Genomic DNA, 15,317 nt, shown 5'->3' with positions numbered 1-15,317 from the left:
ACCCAGTCGAGTTATAAAATCTCATTGTCTTTGAGAGTTGTGCTGATGTGGTCATGTTCCAGCTCTTTGCCTGTGATGGGTGCACTTGGACTGAGCTTGCTTTCCCCAGGCAGAGGTATCATAGCTCACAGTTAGGCCCAAAATACACCAGTCACACCTCATTGACTGCTATTACAGCAAAGGAAACCAAAGCCTTGCAAAGGGGGACCAGTTCACAACCTGTTTTTACTCCAGACCATCTAATTGCTGTTTGTTACAAATTATTACAATCATTAATAGTTGGTATTGTTGTTTATTCTTTGTGTTTTCATCACAAGTATTATAGAATACTATTTGTTGCAGTTAAATGTAAAACAAAAGGTTGCTGTAAAAAAAAAAAAAAAAAAAAAAGCTGGTCGTAAAGGTTTGCTTACAGAAAACCGTACAGCACACACGAATGCAAACACACACATGTATACATATTTTTATCACTGTAATACATCTACACTTTGACATTAATAGTTTGATCTATTTCTCTGCAGCCTGTGGCCTCTCTGCAACTACAGCACACTCTGACAGACCATGTGGTCAATGTGTCCCACTGCACTGTCCTCCAATGTGTTTGTGCCACACTCTGGCAGACGGCTGGCAGGAACTCAGCATTGTTTGGTGATTGGCTAGGAGCTAAGTGGTGGTGACGGATGGTGATGTTGATGTATTTACCTCTTGTGCACTGACAGGAAGCTGTTCCTGTGCCCTGATTGACTGACTCTCATCACAGCAAAGCCTGTCTTGCTTTGTTTAACCGGGTCAAGTTGCGGAGCAGTTTGCTTACTCGTTCAATGAGACGTCCATGAAGATGAGGGGAAGACCTTCGCTAATCTTGGCTGACATTGGCGGCTTGGCAAGCAGAAAAGCTCCACAGTTAAAGTGCAAAAACAGAGAGACTTTCTATGACATCCAAGTTGCTATTATCTCCCCTCAGAAAAATGAAATATATTTATTTATTCCGTAATTATTGATTCCTTGAGATAAAGCAGAAGTTACAGTGTAAAAATTGGTTTCACCCATTTATCTAGAAAGTTTTTTTTTTCCTGTGAGATCTAAAATGAAAATATTCTTTAATAAATGAAAAAAGTGTATTTCTATCCCAATAATATCCTCAAAGACTGTGATGTAGAACCCACGAGCATATGTGTAATTGTTTCCACGCTGGTCCTGCAGAGCGTTTATTCATTCCTGTACTGGAGCCAAAAAAATATGAAAAGGCACACACACAGACACACACAAACGCACGCTGTTGCGTTGTCAGATAACCCCCTCTAGTGCCGAGCGTGTTGCACAGATGCGCACAGTCCCTCTGTGTTGGCCCCCGCTTCAGCTGCTGTTCCGCTGCATCCCATCATTTCTCTATTCCCAGTCCCAATCTCTCTGCTTCTGCTGCTGCTGCGGACTGGCTTCCAGCTCACAGTGCGCTCCACACCGCCGTGCCAAAACTCCTGCTTCCAATCCCAGAGACTGTCACAATTGTGTGCTGCGCACGGACGGAGACGCACCAGAATGCGTTTAGTTGTGCTTTTGGCGGTGTCGGGAACTGAAAGTCCGCGCGAAATTGGCAAAGTTGTCAGGAGGAAAGTGTCTCCCGCCTCGAGAGGACATTAGATCCGACTTTGGGCACCTTGTCCAGCAAGCTCTGACTGCATGCGTGCCGGAGGGTGCCGCGCCGCCACCAGGTGAAGGATGACGCTTCCCCTGAGCCGTCGCTCGGCCGCTGTCCGCAACCAGGATCAAATGTGAGGAGCGGGACGCGCGGATCTGTGCTCCTGAGACGATTTCTCCTAACAAACCAGCTCCTTTCGGCTATACTAAAAAAGTACTCCACTCTAAAGCGCCGATAAATGCTGCAGCAGACATGACTTTTGGGAGCAGATGGGTTTTTATTTCTCTCGTTGTTGGAATGTCCCTCACTCGCCACAGCCTCTGCAACCAAGGTAAGACCACCATCCAGAAGATCTGGAGGTCTCTCCAAAGCTCCGAAAGAATGTTTAGGGTATTTAATGCTTCTATATGGAGGTTTGTTTACTTTTAACGGTGCGTAATTTAGCGCATTTTTGTACTTTTATCATATTTCTAAAATAAAAAAAAGTTACTGGTGTTCCTAAATAAAGATCCGCATGGAAAACTGAAATTTGAACATTTCAATTGAACAATATGAGCCTTTTCATTTAATTTTCTGTTTGTAAAAATGGGTGAGAGTTTATTTTATTTTAATTTTCATCAACAAGGGGCAAAAAAAGTAAGTGGGGGGGGGGGGGGGTATTAATGAAATTTTAAAAAGTCGTGAATTTATAGAAACTCAGCTTTTCTAATTAAATGTGCGGCTTTCTTTAGAGACAGCCGGAAGATTGAATCATTAAGTGGGTGACAGAGGGTGTCTGCTTGAGTGTGAGCAGAGAGGCGCTTCTTTTTCTTTTTTTCTCACCTGCTGATTTCAAACTGAATTTAATGTATTCACCGAGACGCAGCAGAAAGATGCTCTCACCTTTGTACCTCAAGCAAAGAGCTCCTGCGTGCGTCCCGCGCTCCTGTTCCCCTTAAGCACCCACACGCATGCACGCACCAAAATAGTCCTATTGATTGTGTGTGGAGGGATCTGACCCTCAGGTTATATTTTATTGTTCTCCCTGTGTGTTCAATAGAAACCCCCTGCTCTCTCGGACACCTACTCTTACAGCCTCACTGTGTGTTTTTCTCTGTCGCAACGTGAATGATTGAACTCCTGTCTGCTTTCAGCTGCACTTTATTGACTGGTTAGGGACCTCTGTCACTGTCCCACACACACACAGATGGAGCCCATAGACTTGATCAGAGTTAAACACATTTTTTTTCTGAGCATATTTGGTTCATTTGCATTGATTGACATAAATATATTTTTGGAGACAAATATGTTGTAAAATAAAAAAAAATAAAAATCCAAGCTGGATTGTTTTTTACCCAACTCTGAGGTAAAAAGGGGCTTTTTGGGGGGTTGTTAAAAAAATAAAATGGAAAACAAAAACTACAACAATAATTTGGTAGAATTGGCTAAAATAAAGTCACAAATAAAACAATGATGAAAACTCCATACAGTCGTTTTTATCAGATGCAGCTCAGGCGGACACAATGGTGGAGTCAGGGAGTGGCAGAATCAGAGTCTTTAATATAAGTTCAGGAGGCCATCCAAAAGAGGACTGAATCAGGAACAAATTGCTCTATGAACTCTGGAGAGATTAAGGCTGGATTGCTCACAGGGAAAGAAAGACAATCTGGCACTGGCTTGAGAAAAGAGCACTGCTTATATAGGGAAGACAATGAGGCACAGGTGGAGCACATTAGGGAGGAAGCAGATCACACAGCAGGAACTGGAAATGAAGACAGAAAAGACAGCCTTCAAAATAAAACAGGAAGTGACAGCCAGAGGGCTAACTAATCCTGACAGTACCCCCCCTCCCATGGCCGACCCCGTGCGGCCCAGACCCGTGAGAGGCGTGGAAATCCCGGATGAGCCGGGGGTCCATGATATGGCGGGAGGGAACCCAGGACCGTTCCTCAGGCCCATAGCCCTCCCAGTCCACCAAGTACTGGCAACCTCGGCCCCGACGCCGTACCGCCAGCAGGCGGCGGACAGTATATACAGGGCCTCCATCAAGTATCCTGGGGGGCGGAGGTGGTGCAGAGGGTGGAACCAGGGGGCTTTCCTTTACCGGTTTGATGCGGCTAACATGGAAGGTGGGATGAATCCGAGAAGACCTGGGTAAGCGGAGTCTGACAGCAGAGCGATTAATTATCTTCGATACTGGAAATGGTCCAATAAATCTCGGAGCCAGCTTACGACACTGCACTTTCAGCGGGAGGTCCCGGGATGAAAGCCACACCTTCTGCCCAGGCGAGTAAACCGGAGCCGGACGACGGCGGCGGTCTGCAGACTTTTTGTATGAGTGTGACGATTTCAACAGGGCTGCCCTCGCTCTGATCCACATGCCTTTACAACGACGCACCATAGCTGCCGCTGAAGGAACCGCAACCTCCTTTTCCAAGCTCTGAAACAGAGGAGGTTGGTAACCAAAAACCACCTGAAAGGGCGTCAGGCCAGTGGAGGCAGAGGGTAACGTGTTGTGGGCGTATTCCACCCAGGGAAGAGATCTGGACCAGGACGAGGAATTCTGCCCAGACAAGCATCGCAGTCCCGTTTCCAGATCCTGATTCACTCGCTCTGTCTGGCCGTTGCTTTGGGGGTGGTAACCTGAGGTCAGGTTCGGCTCAGCACCTATCAGGACACAAAACGCCCTCCAGAATTGGGCAACAAATTGTGGGCCCCGGTCAGACAGAATGCTCTGAGGAAATCCAAAGTCTTTAAACAGATGGGTGGTGAGGAGTTCAGCAGTCTGTTTGGCAGTTGGAAGCTTGGGCAGGGCAAAAAATTTGGTCATTTTGGAGAATCTGTCAACCACTGTAAGAACCACAGTGTTACCTTGAGATTCAGGTAATCCGGTGACAAAATCCACAGAGATCTCTGACCAGGGACGCTGAGGAATAGGCAGGGGTTGAAGGAGTCCAGCTGGAGGGGCATTTGAGGATTTCTGTTGGGCACAGACAGAACATGCAGACACAAACTCGGACACATCTTTTTTCATATCTGGCCACCAGAACCTCTCTGTTACACGAAACAAGGTCCGTTTCACCCCTGGGTGACACGATAACAGGGAGGAGTGCCCCCACTGTAGTACTTCACTTCTCAACTCCGGAGGAACAAACAGCCGATTAGGGGGCAATGCTGCAGGACTGGCGATGGATCTGTTGGCAGACCTTACTTTGGATTCAATGCTCCATGTGAATGCTCCCAGAACTCTTTCAGGAGCCAAGATGACGGACTCATCCACAGGCAGGTCAGCAGAGGAATACATCCGCGACAGAGAATCCGGTTTTATGTTTTTGGATCCAGGTCTGTATGAAAGTATATAGTTGAATCTGGAGAAAAAGAAAGCCCACCTTGCTTGCCGGGGATTCAGACGTTTAGCTGTCCTTATGAATTCCAAATTCTTGTGATCGGTCCAGATAAGAACCGGATGGACTGCGCCCTCTAGCCAGTGCCTCCATTCTTCCAGTGCGACTTTGACTGCCAAGAGTTCGCGGTCCCCCACAGCATAGTTCCTTTCTGCAGAAGACAGCTTGCGAGAAAGGAAAGCACAAGGGTGAATTTTTCCGTCCTCACCCGACCTCTGGGAGAGGACAGCTCCTACACCAATATCGGAGGCATCCACTTCCACGATGAACTGTTTAGCTGGGTCCGGCAAGGTGAGGACGGGAGCTGTAGTGAAGGATGACTTTAAACGTTGGAAGGCGGCGTCAGCCGATGCAGACCACTGGAAAGTAGTTTTAGAAGAGGTTAGCGCATGAAGGGGAGCAGCCACCGAGCTAAAACCCTTGATGAACTTCCTATAGAAGTTTGCAAAGCCCAAGAATCGTTGGAGATCTTTCCTGGTGGTAGGGGTGGGCCACTTCAGCACACTATCCACCTTGGATGGGTCCATGGTCAGAGACCCCTGAGAAATGATGTAACCCAAGAAACTGACCTGGTCCTTATGGAACTCACACTTTTCCGCCTTCACATAGAGGTTGTTGTCAAGTAGTCGTGTGAGGACTTCTCTTACTGTGGAGACGTGTTCGTCCAGGCTGGGGGAAAAAACCAAGATATCGTCCAGATACACAAAAACCTTTTTATTCAACAGATCCCGGAGAACATCATTCACTAGAGATTGAAATACGGCGGGGGCATTTGTGAGGCCAAACGGCATGACCAGGTACTCATAATGTCCGATGGGGGTGTTGAAGGCCGTCTTCCACTCATCCCCCTCCCGTATTCTGATCAGGTGATAGGCATTCCGCAGGTCAAGTTTTGTGAATATTTTAGCACCCTGCAGAATGTCAAAGGCAGAGGAGACAAGGGGAAGAGGGTACCTGTTTTTGATGGTTATGTCATTTAGTTGAGTGTAATCTATACAAGGTCTCAGGGTCTTGTCCTTTTTCTCAACAAAAAAGAATCCTGCACCAGCAGGGGAAGAGGACGGCCGGATCAGCCCCGCCCGTAGCGAGGTCTTGATGTATTCTTCCATGGCAAGACGCTCAGGGATTGACAGGGAGAACAGCCGGCCTTTAGGAATGGGTGCCCCTGGGAGGAGGTCAATGGCGCAATCACCGTCTCTGTGGGGAGGTAAAGAGGTGGCATAACATTTATTAAACACATCCTTTAAGTCATGGTAGCACGAGGAACGCCTTCCAGGTCTGGAGTGTCGTCAGGATTTAGGTTAGGGGACACAGGAAAACAGTCATTAAAGCAGCTTTTCCCCCAGGACTTCACAGTTCCCATGGACCAGTCTATGTGAGGGTTGTGCCTGAGAAGCCACGGGAACCCTAATATCAGAGGATGAGCTGCTGAGCGAAACAGGTGAAAGGTTATCAGTTCTGAATGTCCGTCAGGAAATGACAGAGTCACGGGAGGGGTCTTGTGCGTGATGTAGCAAAGCAATCTGCCGTCCAGTGCAGTGGCTGTGAGAGGTACTGACATCTCAACTTCCTTTATGTGTAGTTTGGAAGCTAGCTCATAGCTCATCAAGTTGGTGTCTGCTCCGGAATCTAGCAGCGCACCCTGAGCGGATGTGGAGGTGTCAGTGGTGAGCGTGACCTGCGTTAATTGTCTGGGTACAGAGATCCTGGACTGGGTTGCACTCACCATGACGGAGGAGGTGTTGGTGGAAACAGCTCCCCTGATAGGGCAGTTGGCGATCAGGTGTCCCAGCTGAGCACAGTAGAGGCAGCGACCCTCGCTGAAACGCCGTTGGCGTTCTGCTGGAGTTAGGCGGGTGTGACCCACTTGCATGGGTTCAACAGCATCAGGAGGTGGAACAGCCCCTGAGCATGATGGTTGAAGTTCAGGGGCGTAGGGCAAACTTGGAGGTCTGGAGAGAGGGGCAGATAATCTCCCACGTTGACGCTCTTGTAAACGTTGATCTATTCTGGACGCCAGCGAAACCAGAGCATCCAGCTCTGGGGGGAGGTCGAGAGGAGCGAGATGGTCCTTTAAACGCTCCGACAATCCGGTGTAGAAGGCATCCACTAGCGCCGGCTGGTTCCATCCACTATCAGCAGATAGGGTTCTGAACTCAATGGCATAATCCATTACTGATCTTCTACCTTGTTTTATGTTCACAAGAGCTTTGGCAGCCTCTCTTCCAGGGACAGCTGAATGGAAAATCTGTCTGAAGGTCTCTAGGAATAAAGGCAGCGAGTTGCACACAGCGCTGCGCCGGCTCCATTCCGATGTGGCCCACGCCTTGGCTCGTCCGGACAGGTAGGATACGATGTAGGCGATTTTGGCTCTGTCTGAAGGAAAAGCGTGGGACTGGAACTCAAAATGGAGCTCACACTGCGTGAGAAAAGAGCGACAGTCTCCTGAGTCCCCGGAAAAGCGCTCTGGACTGGATAGTCTGACAGGGCGGGGCTCGGAAGGTCCAGGGGGCGTAGTAGCTGTCTCAGAGGGAGCAGAGGGAGTCACAGAGGAAGAACACTCCGAAACGGTCCGATTCTGGAGCGCCGTGGTTACGTCAGAGAGCTGCGTTGAGAGTGATGACATGGCAGTGGCAAAATCATGGCGAAGCTGTGCGAGCTGTTGGTCCTGCTGGGTTATTCTCTGACCTTGTGTTCCAAGCGCTGCAAGGAGACGTTCTGACTCCGATGTATCCATGTTTTGGCCAGATTGTACTATCAGATGCAGCTCAGGCGGACACAATGGTGGAGTCAGGGAGTGGCAGAATCAGAGTCTTTAATATAAGTTCAGGAGGCCATCCAAAAGAGGACTGAATCAGGAACAAATTGCTCTATGAACTCTGGAGAGATTAAGGCTGGATTGCTCACAGGGAAAGAAAGACAATCTGGCACTGGCTTGAGAAAAGAGCACTGCTTATATAGGGAAGACAATGAGGCACAGGTGGAGCACATTAGGGAGGAAGCAGATCACACAGCAGGAACTGGAAATGAAGACAGAAAAGACAGCCTTCAAAATAAAACAGGAAGTGACAGCCAGAGGGCTAACTAATCCTGACAGTTTTCTGAGGATCAATTGATAAACCCATGTTTTTTTTCTATTGTTGCAAAGTTTTGGTTTACTCTGTAAGATCCACATCTGTGCGTTTTACAGTATACAACTTTAGCGATTGGGGAATTCACGGACAAAATGATAGCAATATCAGCTATTAGCTGAACTATAAAAAACAATCACTTTCTATTTTCCTTCTTGCCTGTGAACCTCCTCTCCCAAAATCAAATCTCTCACATGAACCCAGCTGGCGGTTATTAACAATGTTCCACTAACTCGCTACTGGCACCATGCGGGTCTATTTCCCACCTCAGTGGATCTTCTTTTAGAATCTTAGACTCACTTTTTGCCAATTTGTTCTCCCCCGTGATGTCAGAGGTAAAATTTACTAGACACATCCACTTTTACAAAACTTTCTCCATCTGAGTTTAGGAGTATTTAGTAAACATGACTTCGCTGAAGCTTTTGCTGCCTGGGCTTTCCACACGCTCCAGGATCATGCATGTGAAAAGTAAAAGTGTGCTTTGAAATGAAATGGGAAAACCCTGCAAAAAGATGAAGTGATCTCAAAATGAATAGAATCTTCCTCAAAGGGCTGTACATATTAAAATATAACGTCCTTGTTTCTTTCTAAAATTGATTAAGCAGAAAAAAAAGTATAGCTAAAAGTATGTCCCTACAGAATAAAAAAAATCGTTTGGAAGTTTGAATTTAATCAATTTAAAACCCCCATTGAACTTTGGATGGTGGTAATATCTCTGTAATTTGTGTCTATCGAGCTGTGAAAAACATGCATTTTTGCCTTATTTTATTTTTTTCGCTTGGTGGTCTTGTAAAAAATACATACAAAAAATATGACTATAAAGCAAACTAAACTAAGTTTAGTTTGGAAGAAATTGTATCAGTGCAAAACAACATAAAAAATGTCATCTTTTTGATTTTACCACAGTAAACAGTGGCGGTTCTACCCTGAATTACTCCCCGGGCGAGACCCTCCCCCGGCGCCCCCCCCCCCCCCAATAGTCACAACAGAACTTTGTTTGTCTTTGTCAACTGACATGTTTTATTGTCATTGAAATTAAGAAGTGGATATCAAAGATGTCAGAATTCTGAACAGCATTATAATAGTTATCAGAACACAAAAAATAAAAGACCATAAGCATGGCAAAAATACAGTTAGCTAAGAAAATATCGAATCAAACTCAATATTAAATAAATAATATAAAATAAATATTTTAAAAACATTTATGAATTGGAAATTTAAATTGTCATGTTCTATATCGATCTCTACTTCAGAGAAGAAAAATTAGCTCATGTTTTCCGTCTTCAATCCTTTGATTGGAACATTTTTAGTTATGACCTGTTACATTATGTTTAGTCCCCATAGAGTTGCAGTAAATGGTAAATATTCATTTTTAAAACTACCTACAGATTTATGGAAATTCTATTGGCTAAAAATATAACCCCACATTTGTAAAACAAATAAAAAATAAACTTCATATGCAGGCTCAAAATTAACCCCTAAATCCCCAGTTAAATGTCAAAAAAACATTGGGAAAACGTTTAGGCTGCCACAAACGATTATTAAATTTAAGACCAATCTCAAATTATTTGCCCCATTAGCATCTTATGGCAGCAGCAGCAGCATGCTGTGTAACCATCACAGCTTTTAACATTATGAACTAGTATACAACAGCAAAACACAAGCAGCAGAGCAGACAGACACATGAATCATAACTAATGTTACAAGTTAAGGCAGAGCAAATTTTTAAGAATAAAATCTAAAAAATAAATAAAAATGACGCTATTTGCAACATTTGAGCCTACTTCAGTGTTGGTCATCGACCAAAATAAAGTTTTCATCGGCAACGTTGTTGTAGGGCATGTAGCATTAGAATTTAGAAAAAACATCTATCAAGCTGTGAGGAATTACCGTTTTCTTTATCTCTTTTCTCCTCTTCTTCTTTTCTTTTCTTTCTAAATTGGGCACCAGATGGCTTTGACCTTTTTTTCTCCATATTTTAGATGTTTTTGGCGTTTGTTTGGCATAAAGGTACTAACGTCACGAAGAAGGCATCAAGTCCATCGACTGAACCAACTGTCACCTTAGTGACAGCATTGTTTTGTGTTGCCATTTTTTCATTTGGGCATTTCACACAAAATTAACCCAAAAAAGCAGAATATATTTTTTATACCTTTATTAAAATGTTGGTTATAGAATGTCACCTTATGACTGACTTATAAAAAGGTTTTATAAAGTAGATTCAAACCCCCGCCCTTGTCCCCACATAGCCACTTAATTTGGAAGCGTCCCACAATTGAACTGATTCCCCGCAGGTCCCCCCCCCCCCCCTTTCTTCACACATTTCCAGCAGGAGCGCGTGCAGCTACAGCCAGGGGCGCTGATTCGCTACATGACGGCGCAGTCGCAGTTTTTACTTTTATTTTTTTCATCAAGCCCGCGACCGTCGCCTCCCCTGAAAGATGAGTCAGTCAGGTTTTGCGCATGCGCAAACGCGGCGGCGCTCCGTGCTCAAACCGCGCCCCCTCCCTTCTCCTTCTTCACACACATTTGTGTCTACTTCTCAAAGACAGGAGAGCGCAGCTGCGGGGCGAGGGCGGCGGCGCGGCCAGGTTCAGGCTGTTACAAACTCACAAACTGTGACATAAGTAAACCAATAGTGGTGCATATAATATTTTACAAGGGCTGAGCCGCCGGTGCCGCCCCCCTTCAGTTTTCCGCCCCAGGCCACCGCCCGGACGGCCCGTGCCTAGAACCGCTACTGACAGTAAAATTGTTTTTTATATATATTTTTATGGGTGTCTCAATATTAGAATATTCCTCTGTAGTAATACTCCCAAGTTCAAGTTAAAAATATCTTCTTTTTTTCTTTTCTTTTAAACCTAAGATTTTATTTTCTTAACAATCTTTGTCGGTTTCTTGCTAAATCTGATTTCTGTTTCTTTAAAGTCAGTGATGGCGGTGCGGGTCAAGCAGCAACTGCAAAGCTCCGCTCAGATGGAGGCCCTGTTTCAGAAATCCGCTTTCTTTATACTGGTGAGGCGTGTTTCCACAAACTGCAGCTTCCTCCCATAATTCAAGCTGCTTTATTTAAAGATTTATTTTTCTATTTAAGCTCATGATAGTTTGTTTCAGTAGTTTTCTTGGTTTTTGTCCATTTTTCAAGTTTAGTGTTTTCCCGATCTGAGTCACACCAGGTTTGAGTTGCTAATTATCTACAACTGTCTTCATTTAAGTTAATTATTCTCAGTGTATTTCAGTGTCCTTGAGTCTCAGCACTGGTAATCTGCTTTTGTCCCCCTTTTTCCGTGTTGTTGTGCTCTGTGGTTGTGGGCTTGAGTTTATTTATTTAAGCTCTTGCTGTAAGTCTAGCCTCCTGACTCTTAAGTCCTGCACAACTAGTTCCAGACAGTCTCAACAGATTTTGAAAAAAATTGAAGAACACAAAAGCAAAGTTATGTCAGCAGATTTTTTATTTATTTATTATTATATATATATTTGGGAATGGGAATCACACAGAGTTCACACACTGCGTGACTAGCCGAGTCGGTCAACGTGAACTGAATGAGGAGGATGTCTGTCTGACAACATCATGTAGGTGTTTTTCTCCCCTAATTCCATTAGATTTGCTTTGTTTCTGTTTTTTTCTTTTGCTTCTCAATTTTGCCATGTATTTTACCCATCACCTTTTCTTTATCTATTGATTTTTATTTTTTTTTTGGCCTTTGGCAGCTCCTCTGTTTGTAATTTTGTGAAAAACTAGGTCGCATTTTCCAACTGTGACCTTGTTAAAAATATCCAAGCATGTTAGAGTGCCTGAGTTTGGGATGGGCCTGTTTCCCTCCAAATACAGAACCGCGGGTAAAAGTGAAAGCTGTTAAAACCTTGTACTGTTTCAACAGTTTTATTGTTTCCTGTACAAAACTTCACATTTTTCAGAATGTTTCTTTTGGAGCTTAGTTTAATTATTTGCTGTGTTAGATTTTTATATGTATTTGAAGAGCTGCAAAGTAAATGGTTTTTCTTTACAGTCAGAAGAGCATTACAAGCACACAGCAGCACTAGATTCAATTGAAATGTGATTATCTGTGTAAAGAAATCCCCAAACTATTAAATAACTAAATTGATGAAATGCTTTGTCATCTTCCCAGCTTCCTAATACTTTATCATTGATCATTTTTCCAGACCAAATAAAGGACAAAAGCTTTGTTTTTTTATGATTACTATACTTTTTTTTTTACTATACTCCTCTACACTCATTTGATTTTTATAATGAAAAATGTTGCTGATGAGGACTTTTGGTATAAAAGATGGTTTCTAGTTGGGCTACACAGTGGTATAGTGCTCAGCACTCTATCCTCACACTGATAAGGTTTTGGTTCAAATCCCAGCCCTGCCCTTCTTGTGTTTCTAAAGTTCTCCTTTTACATGTGTGGGTTTTCTTTCTCACATGCTTTAAAAGTTCATTGGTGGCTCTAAAATGGTCCCTAAGATGTCAAAGTGCATGGTTGTTTGTCTCTTTGTTGCCATGTGATGGTCTTGTGTGCTGGATGTGTCCCGCCTTTGCCGTTCAGTAGCTGGTAGGTTCCATAACCTTGTGATCCTGAACAGGAATAAAGTGGGTTGAGAAAATGAATGGATGAATCATTGTTCAGTCTTTTCTTGGAGGTCTTTTGATGTGTTTTGAAAGAGTGTAATCACCATTTTGTAATAACAGTTCTGGTAGATTGTTTGCTAAAAGGGCCAACATACAAATTCTAAAACTCTGCTTCTATACATGTTAATAGATAAGAACAGGAGAATTAACCAATTTATTTAGAACTTAAAACAAAACGTTTTTGCCAAAATACTCCTTTATTGTAAAAAAAAAAGTCCTTGACAGGTAACCTCTTTATGTCTTTTTTAAATGGCTCCACAGTGAAACTTCTCACAGCCTGTATTGTTCTCGCTGTTGCCTCTTTTTGCACTTGATACCCCAAGATGCAGCCCGTTAAAGAGCCACTCCAATGAAAATTGTGTTTTTGGTGCTCTTAACATGTTCTTGAGGCATTTTTCTAATGATGGAGGACATGTACCAAGAAAATTAAGCTTTAATTAAGTTTATTTCTGAATATTTCTTTATCAAAATCATGGTGAATCAAGAGCAGATGGAAAATGCTGTTGGAAAAAGCTTGTAGCAGTGACATACTGTAAGTGCTACAATCGTAGGGGCCACAAGTTTCCTGCTCTGCTCTATTCTGATGCGTCCTCTTGCAGACAACTAGATCCATGCACGTCTTTATTTTCTCCTTCTGAGCTGGTATCTGTTTCAGCTGGATAGCTCCAATTTTGATTGCTTTTTTTTTTTTTTTGCACCGCTAATGTTGGTTTGATATAGTGAGGAGCTCTAAGCTAGCGGGGAGAGAGAGTAAACAGGTGGATGATGGAAAATAGGGTGGCTGCATGCCAACACTTCTGTCCACAACTCAGTGTGCCAAACACAAATGTGAATTTCTAATGAACTACTGCCGCTCTGCAGAAACTGTTCCAGAAAATGACTCAGATTTTGGCTAAAAATGGCATAATCACAATTTAAAGACCACTGGAAACACTTTGAAAATAGATCAAAAGATGGTCGGAGTGGGACTAAATACCCAATTGGTGGCACCTGAGAGCAAGTCAGTGTGTTCTCGCAGAATAGACAGAACACTTGGGATCTGGATTGGGAAAGTTGGTTCTATGAAATGGCATCGTTTTCAGTGAATCCTAGTACTATCTCCTAACAGAAGGACAAGTTCTAATCTCCAGACAGGAAAAGTAAGCATTACAAGAGGACATGTCCTAATTTTGTTACCAAATCAGTACCGTTTATTGTGTTCTACAGGTTTCCAGTCCATCTTTGCAGGGTGATATGGCCAACAGCTCTCTGTTTATTAGAGTTGAAATGTATATCTTCTTAAATGTAACTTTTAAAAATATTTTTTGTGTCTAAAGTGATTAATGATGAAAGCTGGTTGAAGGATGGAATCCCACAGCAGTGGGAGGAAGAACAGGCCTTTTGAGGCTGGGTAGGTTCTTCTACACCACCATTTGGCAATTCTTGGCAAAATAGCTTGTGTCTCCCCTACCTACATGCTTTCCAGATTCTTCTCTCTGCCCACTGCTAATTACCTGCGTCGGATGAATCCAGCCAATCAAAAGATACCATGCTGAGTGCAGAAATGCCGCCTTTATCCGCGGTTACATGCGCAGAATATCTTGATCGGATCAATGGTCGGGTTAAAATTCACCCGTGCACACGGGCACAGAAAACCTTTTTCCGATTAGAACAAACGTTCCCATGGCTCACACTTTCGGTCGGAATGAATGATTTGGGCATGCGCAGTAGTGTAAATTTTTGATGAGGAAGTAGGTCCCGTTGTAAACAAACCGCTGCCACAGACAGACAGCATGTGCAGCAGCTCCGTAATACGAGACAATCTTCCAAATGTGCTTTTATTAATGTTATGAATATTAAAAGCGCCTGTTCGCTCATCGTTATATTTCATCCGTGTGGTCAGTGCTTTTTTGTGGAAGAATTAAGCTGGAAGAAGGGTTAGGGCAGGCTAACACGGGCTAACATCATTAGCCTTGATGGACACAAAATCCAGGACCGTGCGAGAAACGCAGCAATCTGCATCTTGGCTGCACGTAAATGTGTGGGAATAACATCAGCCTTTATTTTGTCGCAACACAACTGGAAACACAAATCCACGTGATTGTTTGAACGGTTTCTAAGGACTGAGCGACATTTATTTCTGCTCTGAAAAGTTCACACAACGGAGTTAGCGGCCCGAGCTCTGTTCGAACACGGTTCCTGCTGAGTCCTGCAGCCGCTAACCCAGAGCGGCGGGACGGCTCGCAGTCTGAATTCTCCCACACATAACAAAACAACAAAACGCACACGTAAAAAGCTCAGACACAAAATTATTAATCTGGCTGCTCTGCTCACTCGCGTGCCAGTGGACTGAGTGAGCTTCGGGGGGCACGAAGCGCTCCTTCCCTGCATCTCCCTCGTGAGGGGTGAGAGAGAGGGGAGATCCAGCGGGGCGAGAGCGGAGCGGCGCTTTTCATGGGACCTCCGCAGAGCAGCTGGTCGGTCCCGTATGCGCTCCAAAGCTTTCTCTCAGCAAAACACCATCTATGCGTGACGTAAACCAGAGCAGT

The 15,317-nt window shown here is 44.2% G+C and overlaps 1 protein-coding gene across 1 annotated transcript in view; it reads left to right on the top strand.

Annotated features, from left to right (window-relative positions):
* The first annotated feature begins 462 nt into the window (after positions 1-462).
* The window catches only part of epha6 (EPH receptor A6), a 205,255-nt gene continuing 190,400 nt past the window's right edge, over positions 463-15,317 (top strand). The window contains exon 1 of the mRNA XM_023951152.1: positions 463-1,970. Coding sequence (XP_023806920.1) covers positions 1,892-1,970 — 79 coding nt within the window. The 5' untranslated portion in view covers positions 463-1,891. The remainder of the gene's footprint in view (positions 1,971-15,317) is intronic.

This window comes from Oryzias latipes, chromosome 21, assembly GCF_002234675.1.
Source record: "Oryzias latipes chromosome 21, ASM223467v1".
Lineage (NCBI taxonomy): Eukaryota > Metazoa > Chordata > Actinopteri > Beloniformes > Adrianichthyidae > Oryzias > Oryzias latipes.
This window is presented reverse-complemented; position numbering and strand designations above follow the sequence as displayed.